General features: G+C 52.2%; 1 protein-coding gene across 1 annotated transcript in view; it reads left to right on the forward strand.

Annotated features, from left to right (window-relative positions):
• Nucleotides 1–340: 340 nt before the first annotated feature.
• Rilpl1 (Rab interacting lysosomal protein like 1) overlaps nt 341–17747 on the forward strand; it is a 35946-nt gene continuing 18539 nt past the window's right edge. Inside the window, exons 1-4 of the mRNA XM_051161496.1 lie at nt 341–1044; nt 10543–10693; nt 15713–15831; nt 16476–16697. Of these exons, the coding sequence (XP_051017453.1) occupies nt 736–1044; nt 10543–10693; nt 15713–15831; nt 16476–16697 (801 nt within the window). The 5' untranslated portion in view covers nt 341–735. The remainder of the gene's footprint in view (nt 1045–10542; nt 10694–15712; nt 15832–16475; nt 16698–17747) is intronic.

Below are 17747 nucleotides of genomic sequence, written 5' to 3' on the forward strand. Positions count from 1 at the left end.
GACCCCATGCGCTATGGGTGGCTGTCTCCAGGCGCCCGCTGGAGCGCAGGGTGGGGCGCCACGGAGTCGGGGTGCCCAGGGAGGAGCATGGAACGTCTAGGGGCGTATTTGGCTGGGGGGGAGGTGTGGGGGGGAGGGAGGCGAGGGGGGGCGGGATCCCCTCCCAGTAGCTGGATCCCAGAGTGAGCCCACCTCTTGACCCGGTCCCTCCGCAAGCAGACTCCGCCCCCTCCTGCAGCAGCCAATGGATGCACGCCGTTGTGCCTGCCCGGGAGGCGGAGCGCAGCTGGAGGAGGCGGAGCAGGGCCGGGGTCGTGGAGACCGGAGCCCGAGAGGCGGGACCGGAGCCGGGGGTGGAGCTTCGGAATCCGCTGGGCTGTGTACCGGGACCCCTGGGAACAGAGACGAGCGCGGTTCTCCAAGCCCACGTTGCCTTGCAGCGTGCCCGCGGGGAGGAGCCGGCCACCCGGAGTCACTCGGCGTCGCCAAAGTTTGATTCTCCTCCCCAGGAGGAGTCTCGGGGCCGCGGTCCCCCCAGGCACCGGGCGTCACCCATCTCCCAGGCCGGGACCCGCGTCTCCATCGCTTGGAGTCCGAGCCTCAAAGTCGGGAGGCGCTGCGGGCCTGCGCACGCGCCGCCGCCCTCGCTATCCTCCTGGCGGTGCTACAGACCCCCCGCCCCCCAAGTTCACGAGTTGCGCGAGTGGACGGACAGCCCCGGGCCCGCGCGGGGCCATGGATGAGCCGCTGGGGTCGCCGCCCGCCGCTCTGTCGGCGCTGGAGAAGAATGTGGCGGAGCTGACCGTCATGGACGTGTACGACATCGCGTCGCTGGTGGGCCACGAGTTCGAGAGAGTCATCGATCAGCACGGCTGCGAGGCCATCGCACGTCTCATGCCCAAGGTCGTGAGGGTGCTGGAGATCCTCGAAGTGCTGGTTAGCCGGCACCACGTCGCTCCCGAGCTGGACGAGCTGCGCCTGGAGCTGGACCGGCTGCGCGTGGAGAGGATGGACCGCATTGAGAAGGAGCGCAAGCATCAGAAGGTGGGCGGAGGCCTCAGTCTCCCGGTCTGGGAAAGGGGCGCCGGCTCCGTGGGTGCCCGTCGGTCGTGGGCAGACGCTAGTGTCCGTGTGGAAGAGCGTACACAATGCCTAGAGTGGAGGGGGATGCTCAGGATGAGAGGAAGGGAGGCCGGGGTTCTATTGGCTCAGCCTTGAGCACAGAGTCGCAGTGTGACCTTGGGTAACTTGCTGAGCCTCTCTGTGCTTTGTCTCCTGGTCAGTCCAATGGCTGTTACGGTAGAACCCACCTAAGGGGACCAAACGGGATGCGGTGGGCACAGTACTTAGTATTATTTTATTCCAGGAAGGAAGTCTGTCTCCACCCACCCCTCTTTGTGACCCAAGGTGTGACACCAGTCGCCCAGCCCTCTTCCTTTTCATGCTATCCTGAAGTACCTCCAGGGCCCTTAGAGTGAGCTCTAGTCCGGAGACCCCACGTTGAGCTTCATAGTCACAACTTCTCAGGGGTCCCCCAGTCTACTCACCTGCACCCTGAGGTGCTTTCCCCGTCGCCTTGACTCTTGTTTTTAATTCTTAAAACCGTGAGGCGAGGGTATTCTTCATCTTGCAATTGGGAGGGGGGTTACCCCAGGTTACTTGCGAGATAACTTCCAGGGTCTCTTCTCCAGCCGGCTTGATTCGGGACACTGAGCTGCAGGTGGCTTTCAGGCCCACTCTCTGCCTCAGGAGCAGGCGTCTGCCTGTGGGAGACCAGATCAGACTGGGTGCTTGTGGAAGGGAATCCGAGACGTGTGGTTTCCTGCCCTAACCTCAGCTTGGGCTGCTTTTGACAGCCCTCTCGGACGGACTTCTAATGGGAGGAAACCCCTTTTCCCTGGATGCTGGAACCTGTTCTGACTTGCAGGGGGCAAGTTTGGTCGGCCTCTCTGAAACTCCCTGGCAGGCCATCCTCTACTGAGTCCTGCTGGGATGGGTCTTAAGTTCTCTGAGAGAATGGTCAAATGAGGTGTTCAGCCTCACCCGGAGGCCGGGCCACCGGTGTGTGTGACAGCCATATGCACAGGGCTGGCTGTCCATGTCCTTACCCTCCCCCCACCTTGTCCTGTGCTATGAGGTCCGGAAGGAAACTGAGCTCCTCAGAGTCAGCTGCCTTTCCAGGGTCACACTGGGAGCCGGAAAATGCCTCCCTCGGTCCTATAATTAATTTGCAAAGACACGGGACCAGTGGGACCTTGGAGCCAGACAACCCGGTTTCAGACCCCACAGCTGGCAGGGACAGATTGCTAGCCTCTCTGTGTCCTGGTGTCCTCCACAGGGTAATCTCAGACCCCACCATGTAGAACAGTGATGATCATTAGGGGCAGCTGGGACACAAAGGGCACAGGCCAGACTCTAGGGTCAAGGAGAAGGCCCAGTGGGTAAAGGAGTTAGTTACCAGAGGCCCAAGGTTCAAAGGTAGAAAGTCTTGGGAGGGGTGCACGTACTGAGATGCCCCCAGAGGTCACTGGAGCCCCCAGCCAGGCATTTCTACTCCCCCTCCCCCCCCCAACAGATACGCCACTTGTCTTGGAGGGCCTCTGGGAGGGAGGGGCTCCTGGGCTGCATCTGGGAGGGAGGGGCTTGCAGTCCTCCTGGGCTACAGAATCCATCTTCCGCCTGGTGTCTGCCAGAAGTCCCGTTGGCATCATTTTGTGTCCCCTCCCAGTGCTTTATTTCTGTTGCGGCTGTGCTGGGCCGGGCCCCAGCCGTCACAGGTCACCAAAGTCGGATGGAATTCTCAGCCCGCACTTGTTGCTTCAGAGTGTCACCAGCGGCAGCCAGGAAGTAGGTAGCAGTGCTTGTTTGTAAACAATTCAAGATGGAGCCCCTCCTCCACCAGGCCAGGCCTCTTTGTGTGGCTTGTGTGTAGGCCCATCTGATCTCTTCAAGATGCATTTTTTTTTTTTTAATTCTTCCTACAAAATCCTCAGCATGCCCTTGTTCTGTCTCCCCATCTCTCTTCTCTCTCCTTCTCTCTCCGTAAACGGGGCCTGGGAAAGCCTGTGTGAGCCCTGGCCTTCCTCAGACACTTAGGCTTACTCTGCCGACCTCATCACTTGGTCCCAGACCAGGGCCCCATGGTTCTGTTGGATTCCACATTGTGCAGCCCTGTGGGCATGCCATGGTGCGCAGAGTGCTCTCCTGGGTGACGTGGGCAGTACCGGGCTGGGGCAGGGGCTGGGGGGGGGGACAGATCCTCAAGCCAGGCAGCAGGTGGGTGACAGAATCCAGAGAGCAGGGGCTTGTGGGTTATGTCTGCAGGGAGCACACCGTATGTGTCGTTCACTCAACAATTATAAAGACATCGTTTTGGGGGTATTTTTGTTTTTGTTTTGTTTTGTTTGTTTCCAAGACAACGTCTGTCTGTGTAGCCTTGGCTGTCCTGGACTCACTTTGTAGACCAGGTTGGCCTCAGACTCACAGCGATCTGCCTGCCTCTGCCTCCCGAGTGCTGGGTTAAAGGTGTACGCCACCACTGCCTGGCTGTATGGACATGGTTTTAAAGCTGGGGATTCAAGCCAGGATTTCCTCCTGCTAAGCCCTCTATACTCCACACCCCGAAACCCCAAGTATTCTTCCATGTTCCAGGCACCATTCTGGGCAGTGGGGACGCAGGTGAAGGTCTGTCCCCTGTGGGCCTGCAGTTCTAGGGCCATGCCAGTCAATAGCAGAAAGTGCATGCTAGGAGGAAACGTGAGGTTAATTCTTTTTTATTATTTTTTTTCATGAGGTTAATTTTTTTTTTTTTTTTTGGTGACTGGAGTGTAGCCTTGGCCATCCTGGACTCACTTTGTGGACCAGGCTAGCCTCGAACTCATAGTGATCCGCCTGCCTCTGCCTCCTGAGTGCTGGGATTAAAGGCATGCGCCACCACGCCCGGCCTTCATGAGGTTAATTCTAACACAGAGACCAGAAAACAGTACATCCATGACGATTTCAATCTCATATGAAATCACCATAAAAATTAGTAGTATATTTTTTAGTTTTTTGTGGTGCCGTAGGTCAAATCCATGTGTGCTGGCCTGGGGCTCCACCACCAACAGCCCTGGTGTAAGAATTTATTGAGTGCTTATTATTTTTTTATTTTTAATTTTGCTTTATGTGTATACGTGTTTTGCCTGCATGTATGCCTGTGTACCATATGCGTTGTGCCCACAGAGGCCTGAAGAAGGTGACTGGAGTTCTACAGACAGCTGTGAGCCACCATGTGGGTGCAGGGAATTGATCCCAGGTCCTATGGAAGAGCAGCCAGTGCTCTTCAATTACTGATCTGTCTCTCCAGGCCCATTAATATTTTTTAATCTTTTTTTCTTCCCTTGACATAGGGTCTCTTCTGTGCAGTCCTGGCTAGCCTAGAATTCTTCTGTAGACCAGGCTGGCTTTGAACTCAATAAAGATTCACCTGTCTCTGCCTCCCTAGGATTAAAGACATGCACCTACATGCGAAGTCATATGCAATTTTTATTTTATTTTATTTTTGAGGCAGGGTCTGAAGTATCCCAGGCCTGCACTGAACTTGTTATATATCATAAGGTGACCTTGAACTTCTGGTCCTCCTGCCTTTTCCTCCCTGCTGCTAGAAATGCAGGTGTGGGCCACCGGACCTAGTTTATTCACTGCTGGGAATAGAACCCGAGGCCCCCTGTGCATGCTAATTAAGCTCTCTACCTACTGAGCCTCAGGCTCCATTCCTTTTTTATTTACTTTTTAAAGATGTATTTATACAGCCGGGCGTGGTGGCGCACGCCTTTAATCCCAGCACTCGGGAGGCAGAGGCAGGCGGATCGCTGTGAGTTCAAAGCCAGCCTGGTCTACAAAGTGAGTCCAGGATGGCCAAGGCTACACAGAGAAACCCTGTCTCGAAAAACCAAAAAAAAAAAAAAAAAAAAAAAAAGATGTATTTATTTATTATTTATGTAGTATTCTGCCTGCATGTGTGCCTGCAGGCCAGAAGAGGGCAGTAGCTCTTAACCACAGATGAATGTACGCCACCATGTAGTTGCTGGGAATTGAACTCAGGACCTTTGGAAGGTCAGCAAGTGCTCTTAACCACTGAGCCATCTCTCCAGCCCCCTTTTTTATTTTTTAAAGTAAAAAAAAAATTTCTTATCAGGGTGGAGGTGGCACACATCTCTAAGCCCAGCTCTTAGGGGACAAAGGCAGAGGGATCTATGAGTTTGAGGCCAGCCTGGTCTATAGAGTGAATTCCAGGATAGTCAGACAGCCAGGACTATGCAGAGAAACCCTGTCTTTTCTTCCTTCCTTCCTTCCTTCCTTCCTTCCTTTTTTTATATAGATTTATTTATTTGTGTATATAAGCACTCTTGCATGTATGCCTGCATGACAGAAGAAAGCATAAGACAGAAGAGGGCATCAGATCACATTATAGATGGTTGAGAGCCACCATGTGGTTGCTGGGAATTGAACTCAGGACCCCTGGAAGAGCAGACAGTGCTCTTAACCTCTGAGCCATCTCTTCAGCCCCGAGAAACCCTGTCCTCTGACATGGGAGTCAGAGGACAAGTCACAGGACTCAGTTACCACCTTCCACAATGTGGGTTTCTAGTCAAGTCAGACCTGCTGAGCCAACTTGTGCGGGCCCCATTCTTCCCTCCCCCCCCACCCCCCGAGACAGGGTCTCTCTGTGTAGCTTTGGCTGTCCTAGACTCTCTTTGTAGACCAGGCTGGCCTGAGGGCCCCATTCTCTTCATTAACCTCACGTTTGAAATCCAGCATGTATTTTCCCCCACACTAGCATGAACGCATATATTTAAAAATAAACAGAGCTGCCAGCTTATGATTAAGTGCCATGAAGGAAGTAAAGCAGGGAGCGCTGCTGATGGAGGCTGTCTAGAGGGAAGCTTTCAGGGAAGTTCCAGTTGAGACAGTGCCTGAGCTGAGGGCTGAGTGAAGTGAGGAGCCACCACAGAGAGGTCTTGGGTGGGGGGGGAGGCCTGTACCCACAAGCAGACACACACCTACACGTAATTAAAAATAAGTCTTAAAGAAAAGAAAGAAGCCAGGCAGTGGTGGCGCGCGCCTTTAATCCCAGCACTCAGGAGGCAGAGGCAGGTGGATCACTGTGAGTTTGAGGCCAGCCTAGTCTACAAAGCGAGTCCAGGACAGCCAAGATAACAGAGAAACCATGTCTTGAAAAACTGGAGAAAAAAAAAAACAAAAAGAAGGAAAGAGAGAAAAGGGCTGGGGTTAGCCTAGTTGGTAGAGTGCTTGCCTGGCATGCATGAGGCTCTGGGTTCGATTCCTAGCAATGTAGAAACCACACATAGTAAGCATGCTTGTAATCCTAACATGCGGGAGTGGAGGCAAGAGAGTCAGAACATCAAGGCCAACCTCGGCTACTTAGGGAGTTTGAGGTCAACCTGGGCTACATGAGAGGAAACACCAACTGTGGCTAAATCTATCTATAGCTCCCATGGCTGCCATAACCTGAGAGCACTGATGGCTCAAAGCAGGAGAAATATGTTATTTTGCTGGATAATCTGTACTGTGGCTACACTAATGTCTAGTGGAGCAAGGAACCATGGGTAGGTACAGGTAACACCAACGGGGACAGGACTGGGTAACGTTCTGGAAGCCAGGAGTTGGAAGTGGGTTACACTCAACAGCGGGACCTGGTAGTGCATTTGACAGGCTGAGGCAGGAGGATGGCAAGTTTTAAGCCAACCTAGGCAACTTAGTGAGGCTCTGTCTTAAAAAAAAAAAACAAAAACAAAAAACCAAAAACAACAACAACAGCAAAACCACAAAGGGTTGGGGGAGTGGGTGTGGCTTGTGTCTGATATGTAAAGGACTCCAGGCTCCGTCCTCATCATCCAAATCTATAATAACAAGAAGTCAAGTCAAGGTGTCGAGAGGCTCCGTTCGTTTAGGATGCTCTTGGGAAAATCTATTTGTTTGCGTTTTTTTGTTTTTTGTTTTTTGTTTTTTGTTTTTTTCCCCTCAGCTTCTACTGTCTGCATCCCTGGCTTATGGCCCCTTCCTGCATGCTCCTAGCCAGCAAGTAACATCTTCCAGTCTCTAACCTACCCCACATCTTCTCTCACTCTGGCCCCTGCTAGCGGCTTACAAGGGCCCTATGATCGCATAGAGCCACCAGATCTCCTTGAGGTCAAAGTCCCTTTTGTTATAGAAGGTGACATATTGTTGGGGTCTGGGGACTAGCATGTGGCCATCTTTGTGGGGAGCACTGTTCCACCTGCTTAGCTGCTTACCCCTGATATCCACTCGGGTCACTCCGTGTTCAGTCTGGGCCAACGGGGGGAGGAGGAAGGGTCTGGCTTGGTTTGCAGGCCACCCCTGAATGCAGGAATGTAGGGCCCACCCTTACTGCACCACTGCTCACCCTGACCTGATACTTCACCCCACCCCACCCCCATTGTGACCGTGAGCCAGCTGTCAGGGCCACTGTTTCCTGACAGAAGGCGGAATGGGGGGGAACTTCTCTACGAGATGAGGAAGGGTAGTACTGGATATCTGGCCACCTGGCCATCCTGTGACAGACTGTAGGAGGGGAGGGCTGGCCACATCCTGACTGTGCGGGCACCTTCTGGGTGCCGGGTGCCATTTTAAACCCTTTCGATCCAGCTGACTGTCTCATCCTCCCAACAGCCCTCAAAAGGACAGACTGATTTCTTTTCTGGGGTGCCCAAGGTTTAAAGAGCTTGCCTAGGACCAGCTATTTGTATTGGGAATAAAGTTCACGCCTGGGTGGGCATATCCAGGCCTAGTGGTACAAGCCTATAACCCCAGCTACTGGGGAGGCTGAGGCAGGAAAATCAAAACAAAGCCCTCCTAGGCTACAGAGTGAGTTCAAGACCAGCTTGGACAACGTTGTGAGACCATGTCTGAGAAGCGGGCTGTAGATGTAGCTCAGTGGTAGAGCCCCTGCCTAGAATCCCCCAGTGAGGGGCTGGGGGTGTGGCTCAGTGGTAGAGCCCCTGCCTAGAATCCCCCAGTGAGGGGCTGGGGGTGTGGCTCAGTGGTAGAGCCCCTGCCTAGAATCCCCCAGTGAGGGGCTGGGGGTGTGGCTCAGTGGTAGAATACATCTGTGAGGCCCCTAGTTCCACTCCCAACACCTCGAACAAGCAAGCCTGTGTTGACAGGATGCATACATACAGCTCGGACTGTGACCAAGCCACAGCCATAGTGTCCCCCCACCCCAGCCTCGTTCTTGCACTCGAGTGGTTGCTCCCTTGTTCACAGTTGTACAAACAGTGTCACCACAAAGTCGAGATCGTTAACCTTGCCTTCAAAGAGGAGCCTGGGCACACTGTCACTCCTGGTGCCCCTCAGCACTTCCAGCCAGAAGCCTACCTCTGTCTCTGTGGATTTGCCTGTTGGGACGGTTCGTGAAAGTGGCACTGCAGACTGTGTGGCCGTTTGTGCCTGGCTCCTCTTCTTAGCTGTAGATAGTGAAAGCAACATTTCGTTCCTTTTTATGTCCAGGTAATGGCCCATTGTGGGGACAGATCGGTGTTATTTGCTCCTCCCTGGGCTGCCGGATGCTGGCTCATTCTTTCTGCCGTGAGCAACATTGCTGTAGGCCTTTGTGTGTATATATGATCTCGTGGGTTTGGGCCTGTCTTTTCTTTCCGGGGTCTTTTTTGGAGAGGGGGTCCTGGCCCAGGCTGGCCCCTAACTCACCACAAGCTTCCTGCCTCAGCTTTCTGAATCTTGGGATCACAAGCGTGTGGCACTACTCTAAGCCCGGGCACATGTCTTCACATCTCTTGAACAGATCTGAGGGTAGGGTTGCCACGTCCTGGATGGATCTATGTTGGCCTCTAGAATATTCCCCCAGAATGCCACAGGGCTGAATGTTGCCAACTCTGGCTTTTACCTGTTTGTTGGAGACGAAGTCTCACTGTGCTGACCCGGCTCAAGAACACCTAACTCCTCTTGCAGAGGACCCAAGTTCAGGTCCCAGCACTCACATAGTTGCTCACAACTGTTCCCAGTTCCAGAGATTCTGTTGCCCTCTTCTGGCATCTTTGGTTACTGCAGAGTTGTAGTGCATATACCTATGTGCAGAACACTATGTATAAATAAAGTAAAATAGATGAATTTGTGTTTTTGTTTTGTTTTTTTGAATAGTTTTTTGGTTTTTCAAGACAGGGTTTCTCTGTGTAGCCTTAGCTGTCCTGGACTCCTTTTGTAGACCAGGCTGGCCTCGAACTCACACCGACCCACCTGCCTCTGCCTCCGGAGTGCTGGGATTAAAGGCGTGTGCCACCACGCCCGGCTAGATGAATTTTTTAAAGACTCATTTTATAGTCTTTTTTGTTTTGTTTGTTTGTTTTTAGTTTTTCGAGACAGAGTCCTCTGTGCTAGCCTTGACTGTCCTGGACTCACTTTTTAGACCAGACTGGCCTCAAACTCACAGCAATCCGCCTGGGTCTGCCTCCCAAGTGCTGGGATTAAAGGCATGCACCACCACACCCGTCCCCTCATTTTATAGTCTTAATATTTCTTATTATTATTCCTACTACTTTGAGACAAAGTCTCACTACATAGCCTTTGCTGGCCCAGAACTCACTTTGTAGACCAGGCTGGCTCAAATTCCACAGAGATTTACTTGCTTCTGCCTTGAGTGTTGAGATTAAAGGACCACACCTGGCCCCACTTTTATTCTTTCTAAGTATGTATATGTTTGTGTGTCTGTATATGGGTGTGTGCACATGAATGAAGATGCCTGTGCAAGTGTTGAAAACCAAACTTGCATACACTGTCACAATGTCCCAGTCCCTTTTGAAATTCCATAGGGTTTTTTTCCCTGAGACGTTCTTATAGCCTAGGCTAACTTCTAACTTGAAGACTTCCTCCTGTCTCAGCCTCCACAAACAGTAAATACTGATTACGGACAGATTTCAGTAGTTCTCTCACATGGCTTTTATTTTATTTATTATTTATACAGCACTCTGCCCCCATGTGTGCCTGCAGTCCAGAAGAGGGCACCAGATCTCATTATAGATGGCTGTGAGCCACCATATGGTTGCTGGGAATTGAACTCGGGACCTTTGGAAGAACCAACAGTGCTCTTAACCTCTGAGCCATCTCTCCAGCCCCTCACATGGCTTTTAAACCTGGAAGTTTTGGTTCCCTAGCTGAGGTAAACTGAGGCTCTGAGTGGTTAGGCAAGTGGTCCAGGCTGCCTCGACAAGATGTCTGTCTGTCCCAGAGAGCAGAGGGAACCCTGGGGCTGTGGCTTTGTCACGGGGTCTCTGCAGCCTCTTTGTGCCTTGAAGAGGTGACTGGGGAGTGTCAGAACTCAGTGGGTGAACACAGGTGTGACCTGGGCTGGGTCCTCTGTGTGCCACCTGCCGGGAACCCGCTTCTCTTGGGGAAAAGGGATGGCTCCAAGTCCCAGAAGCGGAGTAGTTCTTTGGATGGGTGGGTGAGATCCTGGGTGGCTGTGATCCTGATGTGACCCTTGCTGCACCCCCCCCCCCCCCGCTACAGGAACTGGAGCTGGTAGAGGATGTGTGGCGGGGTGAGGCACAGGACCTCCTGTCCCAGATTGCCCAGCTGCAGGAGGAGAACAAGCAGCTGATGACCAACCTCAACCACAAGGACATGTGCTTCTCTGAGGAGGAGTTCCAGAAGCAGGAAGGTGAGGTTCCCCACCCCACCCCCCCCCCGCCCCACCCGCCCGCCACACCCCCGCCCCTCCCAGTGGTCTCTGTGGCCACTCAGAGGCTGCTGTTTCACTTCTGGTGCCTTTGGCTCCTGTGGGCAGGTGGATTCACAGCTTGACTCTCCCAGAGAGAAGTGACTCAGGTCCAGTTCATGGGTGTTGACGTGGACTCAATTAGCCGTCCCCGTGTCCGCCCTCTTGGGGAGATCAGGAAACCCATTGCCCACTCTAGCAAAGCCCCAGAGACCTCCTGCAGCTCTGAGCTGCTTCCCCTGTGGCCTCTTCCCTCTGGGAGTGCAGCTCAGCCCCTGGAGCTTTCTCCATGACTGCCGACGAGTGTGGACCAGCATGAGGTGTGCGCAGGTGATGCCCTGAGCATTGAATGTGCCCGGCTCCCATGGGACCAGCGGGAGGCGCTGTGTTCTCGATGCCTGCAGCCCCAGCCCGTGCCAAGAGGCAGGCAGATGCCAGGCTGCCTTCAAGGTTATTTTTATTTTGTGGGGAAACCATGGGAACCCAGCAGGGACCAAGTGTTCCCCACCTACTAGGGAACAGACATGGGGCCAGCAGTACCCTGAGAGAAAGAGGGTGGCGCTAGTCACCTTGAGAACCAGTCAAGAGTGACATGGAGCAGGGCCAGGCCCAAGAGTTACTTGAGGATGCAGGTGCAGGAAGGGGTCAGATTTCTGTGGCGGTGAGCTAGGGGGAGGAGGGTGCTAAGAAGTGCCTATCCTACGTAGGCCACTGGATCTTTTTTTTTTTTTTTTTTCCCCCAAAGAGGGCCAGATGTGGTGATACACACTTTTTTTTTTTTTAAGATTTATTTATTTATTATGTTCACAGATTTTGTTATAGATGGTTGTGAGCCACCGTGTAGTTGCTGGGAATTGAACTCATGACCTTTGGAAGAACAGTCAGTGTTCTTAACCTCTGAGCCATCTCTCCAGCCCCCAGGCCACTGGATTTCTGAATACTGACAGGGCTGTATTCTGATCTCTTTTGTATCACCACAGAAGCCAGATTAAAATTTCGTCTGAGCAGGGTGTGGTGGCGCACGGCTTTAATCCCAGCACTCAGGGAGGCAGAGGCAGGTGGATCACTGTGAGTTCGAAGCCAGCCTGGTCTACAAGGCGAGTCTAGGACATCCAAGGCTACACAGAGAAACCCTGGGCAGTGGTGGTGCAGGCTTTTAATTCCAGGACTTAGGAGGCAGAGGCAGGTAGATCTCTGAGTTCAAGGCCAGCTTGGTCTACATTATGAATTCTAAGACAGCCAGGGCTACACAGAGAAATCCTGTCTTGGAAAAGCAAAAAACAAAACAAAACAAAACAAAAAAACCCAAAAAACAAAAACAAGCCAACTGCTCTGGGTCTCTTTTGGGATCTGTCCAGCTAGAGAGCTGTTAGCACTCTAACAGGCTAATAAGGCTGTGAATTTAAAGTGTCCAGCCACTGCACAGGGCAGAGGTGAGACACACCACAGAGACCGGTATAGTTCTGCCGTTGGTCGCCACGAACAGGGCAGAACCGACCACACAGTTATTTTTGTGTGGTTTTGCTCCTTTGAGGTCTTGTTTATTACATGTGTGTGTGCCTGCACGTATGTCTGTGCACCATGTGCGCGCCTGGCGCCATGGAAGTCAGCAGAGGGCATTGGATCCCTAGAACCGGAGTTAGGGTTGTGAGCAGCCATGTGGGGGCCTGGAAACTGAACCCAGGGCCTCTGCAAAAACAGTGCTCATGATGGCTGAACTGTCTCTCCAGCCCCTTCTTTGTTCTTGGTTTTTCTTTTGAGAAGGAAGTTCAAAGCAGTGAGATGGAGTTATGCTGGCTTATTTTGGTGAGCCCAAAATGTGGTCGCAGCTACTTTTGTGAGATGGAGGCAGAGAATGTGCTAGACAACAGGGGGGGGGGGGTTGCCATGGAGACTGGCACAGCAGGGGCCATCCTGAACTTGCTGGCCACACTCATTCACCACCCCCCACCTTGAACTTCTGGCTTTTGAAAATGTGGGGGGAAGCCGGGCATGTTGGTGAACGCCTTTAATCCCAGCACTCGGGAGGCAGAGGGAGGTGGATCTCTGTGAGTTCGAGGCCAGCCTGGTCTACAAAGTAAGTCCAGGACAGCCAGGACTACACAGAGAAACCCTGTCTTGAAACACCCAAAAAAAATCGTGGGCGAGAGCAAAGGCTCAGCAGATTAGAGCACTTACTGAGGGCATAGGTTCAATTCCCAGCTTTCCATAATTCCAGTTCCAGGGGATCTGACACCTTCTTCTGACCTCTGGTGCAAAGACACGCATGCAGGCAGAACACCCATGCGCATATAGCTTTTTAAAGAGTATTTTTTTTAATTGTGTGTATGTATATATGCATGGTTGTGTACTTGTGGAGGTCAGATGTCTTGAGGCACACCTTTTGTTTTGTTTTGTTTTGTTTTTTGAGACAGAGTTTCTCTGTGTTATCCTTGGCTGTCCTGGACTTGCTCTGTAGACCAGGCTGGCCTCGAACTCAGCAATCCGCCTGCCTCTGCCTCCCGAGTGCTGGGATTAAAGGTGTGTGCCACCACTGCCCAGCGAGGTTCACCTCTTTAGGGCAGAGTCTCTCTGGTTTCTGCTGCTGTGATGTGTAGTCAGGGCTTACTGGCCCTCTGGTTTCCAAGCAGTTCTTGACTCCCATCTCTCTGTAGGAATGCTGGAATTATAGCTGTGCACCACACATGTGGCTTTTTCACATGGGCTTGTGGATGGAGAATGGGCAAATTAACTTTCTTAGCCATCCTGTGGACTTTTTTTTTTTTTTTTTTTTTTTGGCTTTTCAAGACAGCGTTTCTCTGTGTAGCATTCACTGTCCTACACTCACTCTGTAGACCAGGCTGGCCTCAAACTCACAGTGATCCACCTACCTCTGTCTCCAGAGTCCTTAGGATTACAGGTGTGTGCCACCATCTGTCGCTAGGTTTTTTTTTTTTTTTAATTAGTTTCTTCTCTTGTGTATATGTGCTTGAGTTTATGCATGTTCAAAGTGTCCTCCATTTCTCTTCCACTTTATTCACTGAGGCAGGTTCTCTCAGCCAAACTCCAGAGCACATGGATGTGGCTGGCCTGGAGCCTCTGCTTTCGGAGGCTGAAGTGTCACTCAAGCCACCATGCCCACCCAGCATCACAGTGGGCTCCGGCGATCCCGAACTTGCAATGTAGACCAATGTAGGCGCTGGTCTTTTAATTCTTTTTTTTTTTTTTTTAAAGACTTAAATTTATTTATTATGTATACAGTGTTCTGCCGGCATGTACACCTACCCACCAGAAGGGGACACCAAATCTCATTATAGGTGGTTGTGAGCCACCACGTAGTTGCTGGGAATTGAACTCGGAACCTCCGAAAGAGCAGCCAGTGCTCTTTACCTCTGAGCCATCTCTCCAGCCACTCTAGGGAGGAGAGAAAGACGGTTAGAAGGGACGGGATGTAGCAACCCTCTTTAGACTTAGTTCAAGGTGGGGGTTGGGGAGGGGATTAGCATTGTTGGGTTCTTTGGGAAAATACCAATCTCAGTTGACAGGATATCTGACAGTCCAGCAACAGCAAAGGGCAAACGCAGCAGAATGAACAAGTGGTCAGTCTCCTTCCTCTTCCTCCATCAGTCTCCTTCGTCTTCCTCCATCAGTCTCCTTCCTCCTCCTCCATCAGTCTCTTGAAAGCCCCTTCCTCTTTCTAGGCTCCGATGTTTATCTCCTCCCGGAGTCCTCAGAATTAAAAGTAACCGTAGCCAGCAAAGACCGCCCCCTCTCTGAGCAGTAGGAGGCAATTACCAGCTTTGGACAAACTAAAAACAACTCCATATCCCACACTTAGGATTAAAACAAAAACCCTGTTTACATAACATGACTGAGCTTTGGTTTGGTTTTGAGTCAGGGTTTCTCTGTGTAGCCTTGACTGTCCCAGACTCTGCTCTGTAGACCAGGCTGGTCTCGAAGTCATAGAGATCCGCCTGCCTCTGCCTCTGCCTGGAGTGCTGGGTTTGTATGCTGCCACAGCTTGCTCACCAAATATCCTTTCTTGTTTTAGACAGGGGTCTTTCTGTTTAGCTCAGGCTGGGCTCAGATTCACTATGTAGCCCAGGCCAGCCTTCAACTCACAGAGATCTACTTGCCTCTGCCTCCAGAGCGCTGGGACCAAAGGTGTGCGCCACCACACCCTGCTTTCACCGGTTGCCTGACAGGCACCTCATGTGTGAGAGGCATGGGGTAGTGGAGGGGTGTTGTCCTCACTGCCAACCAAGAGCTACATCCTAATGGTGCTGGTGGTGGAGGTGGTGGTGTGGTGTGTGTGTGTGTGTGTGTGTGTTGCCTCCACCCATTCTCCAGTCTGCCCTGGGTAGGTGCAGCTATTTTTTGAGTTTGGAAACAGTGTTACAGGGTTAGTAGAAGCTTTGGAGACGCCCTCTGGGTCATGGTGTGAGGTCATGTCTGTCGTGACATGTGGGAGCATGCTGTGGTTGTCGGGTGCTGTCTCGGGGTGAGGGAGGGCAGCCATCGTGCAGAGGGGACCAACCAGATGAGTCTTCTGTGTCTGAGCCAGAGTAGCTCAGCAGGCAAAGCTTCAGACAGAGGGAAGAGAGAGATGGCGAGGTACGAGTGTGCTTGGTGAGACTGAAGGCAGAAGCAGACACCTGTAGTGTTGTGGGGGTTCCGTTGGGAGGATTGGGGAAGCTGGACCTTGAAGGAGAGGTCTGGCCCTTTTGTTTGTTTGTTTGTCTGGTTGGTTGGTTTTTTCCAAGACAGGGTTTCTCTGTGTAGCCTTGGCTGCCCTGGATTCGCTTTGTAGATCAGGCTGGCCTCGAACTCACAGAGATCCAGCTGCCTCTGCCTCCCGAGTGCTGGGATTAAAGGCGTGCGCCACCACCGGCCGGCTCGAGGTCTGGCCCTTCTGCAGTGTGACGCTCTGGGAGGTTGAAGGGGAAGGGCAGTGGCTCACCCGCCAGTCTTGCCTCCGCACAGGCATGTCGGAGCGTGAGCGCCAGGTGATGAAGAGGCTGAAGGAGGTTGTGGACAAGCAGAGGGATGAGATCCGAGCCAAGGACAGGGAGCTGGGCCTGAAGAACGAGGATGTGGAAGCTGTAAGTGACCACGCCCACTCCATGGCGTCAGAGAGGGTCCTCCAGTCAGAAGCCCGTGGGAGAGGGCAGGAGGGACCGCACGGTGGCTAAGAGCACTGGCTGCTCTTCCGGAGGACATGGGTTCCGTTCCCAGCACCCATGTGACAGCTCATAACTGTTTGCAGCTCCAGTTTCAGCAGATTTGACATCGTCTTCTGGCCTTCACAGGCACCAGGAACATATGTGGTGCACAGACCACACACAGGCAAAACACATAGCAGCATAAAAATTAATTAAAAAACAAAAACAGAAACACAGGGCTGGGGAGATGGCTCATTGGTTAAGAGCTCTACCAGAGGTCCTGAGTTCAATTCCCAGCAACCACATAGTGTTTCACAACCATCTATAATGTGATCTGATGCCCTCTTCTGGCCTGTAGGTGTACATGCAGTCAGAGCACTGAATACATAATAATAAATAAGTAAATCTTTAAAACACACACACACACAATTTTATCATTCCTTATCAAGAGTCATAAAAATAGAAACAAACTTGGAAAATGTTTATGACGTACCTATTCCACCCAGAGAGGGTTTGCTCCTGTGCCATACACAGCCTGGTCACTGTACGTGGTAGCCTCACGTGATGCCTCTTTCTGTCCCCAGCTGCAGCAGCAGCAGACAAGGCTAATGAAGATCAACCATGACCTTCGGCACCGGGTCACAGTGGTGGAAGCTCAGGGGAAGGCCCTGATTGAACAGAAAGTGGAGCTTGAGGCAGATCTGCAGACCAAGGAGCAGGAGATGGGCAGCCTGCGGGCAGAACTCGGGAGGCTTCGAGAGACGCTCCAGGGCGAGCACAGGCAGAATGGGGCAGAAGAGGCCGAGGTGAGCAGCAAGCTGGTGCTGAGGTGCCGTGGGAGCCTGCGTGGTGGGCCTGCACTAGGCAGGCAGACATGCGCGCGCGCGCGTGCGCGCGCGCGCGCACACACACACACACACACACACACAGGGCTCTACTGGCTGAAGGATACACAACTGGGCATGGACAGAGCTGGGCCAGAAGGCCAGGTCTTCAGCATGCCAGAGGGCGTGCAATTCAGTGGTGGTTGGTTACTGAGCTCCAGTGATTCATTCATTCATCATTCATTCATTCATTCATTCCAGTGACTGTTGACTATGTAGCAGGCACACAGGATGGCATGTTAAGACTCGCCTAGCACTGTTATTGTCCCGTGGGGCATATGCTTAGCATAGGACAGTGATCACAGTTGCCATAGGGACTGGAAGTTCTAGACAGATATCCAAGCAAACTGAACATGTGTCCATGTAAAAACCTACCTATACAGGGGGCTGGCGACATGGTTCGCCAGTTCAGAGAACTTGCTGCTCTTCCAAAGGATCCTGGTTCAGTTCCCTGCACCTGCTTTAGGAGGCTCACAACTGCCTGTAACCCCAGCTCCAGGGCATCTGTTGCCCTCTGCTGGTCTCCATGAGAACCTGTGTACATGGTGCACATATGTACATAGACACACACATATTAACATTAAAACAAAAAACAAACTTCAGGGGTGGGGGAAGCAAGGCATGGTGGCTGGCCCATACCTGTAATCCCAGCACTCAGGGAGGCAGAGGCAGATGGATTGCTGTGAGTTTGAGGCCAGTGTGGTCTACAAAGTGAGTCCAGGACAGTTAAGGCTACACAGAGAAACCCTATCTGGAAAACAAAAAACCAAAACCAAAGCAAAACAACAACAAAAAAAACCCTACACAAATGTTCCCAGTAGCATTAGTCATAAGATCTAACTGATAGAGGACACCCAGTTAGGAAGTGAACAGGGAAATGAGGTCATACGTATTCCACATAGTGGAATATGACTCAGCCCTGAAAAAGCCTGAGTCATGAGGACACACTACCCTAGAGGTGAACCTTGACGG

This window comes from Acomys russatus, chromosome 19 (genome assembly GCF_903995435.1).
Source record: "Acomys russatus chromosome 19, mAcoRus1.1, whole genome shotgun sequence".
Taxonomy (NCBI): Eukaryota; Metazoa; Chordata; class Mammalia; order Rodentia; family Muridae; genus Acomys; species Acomys russatus.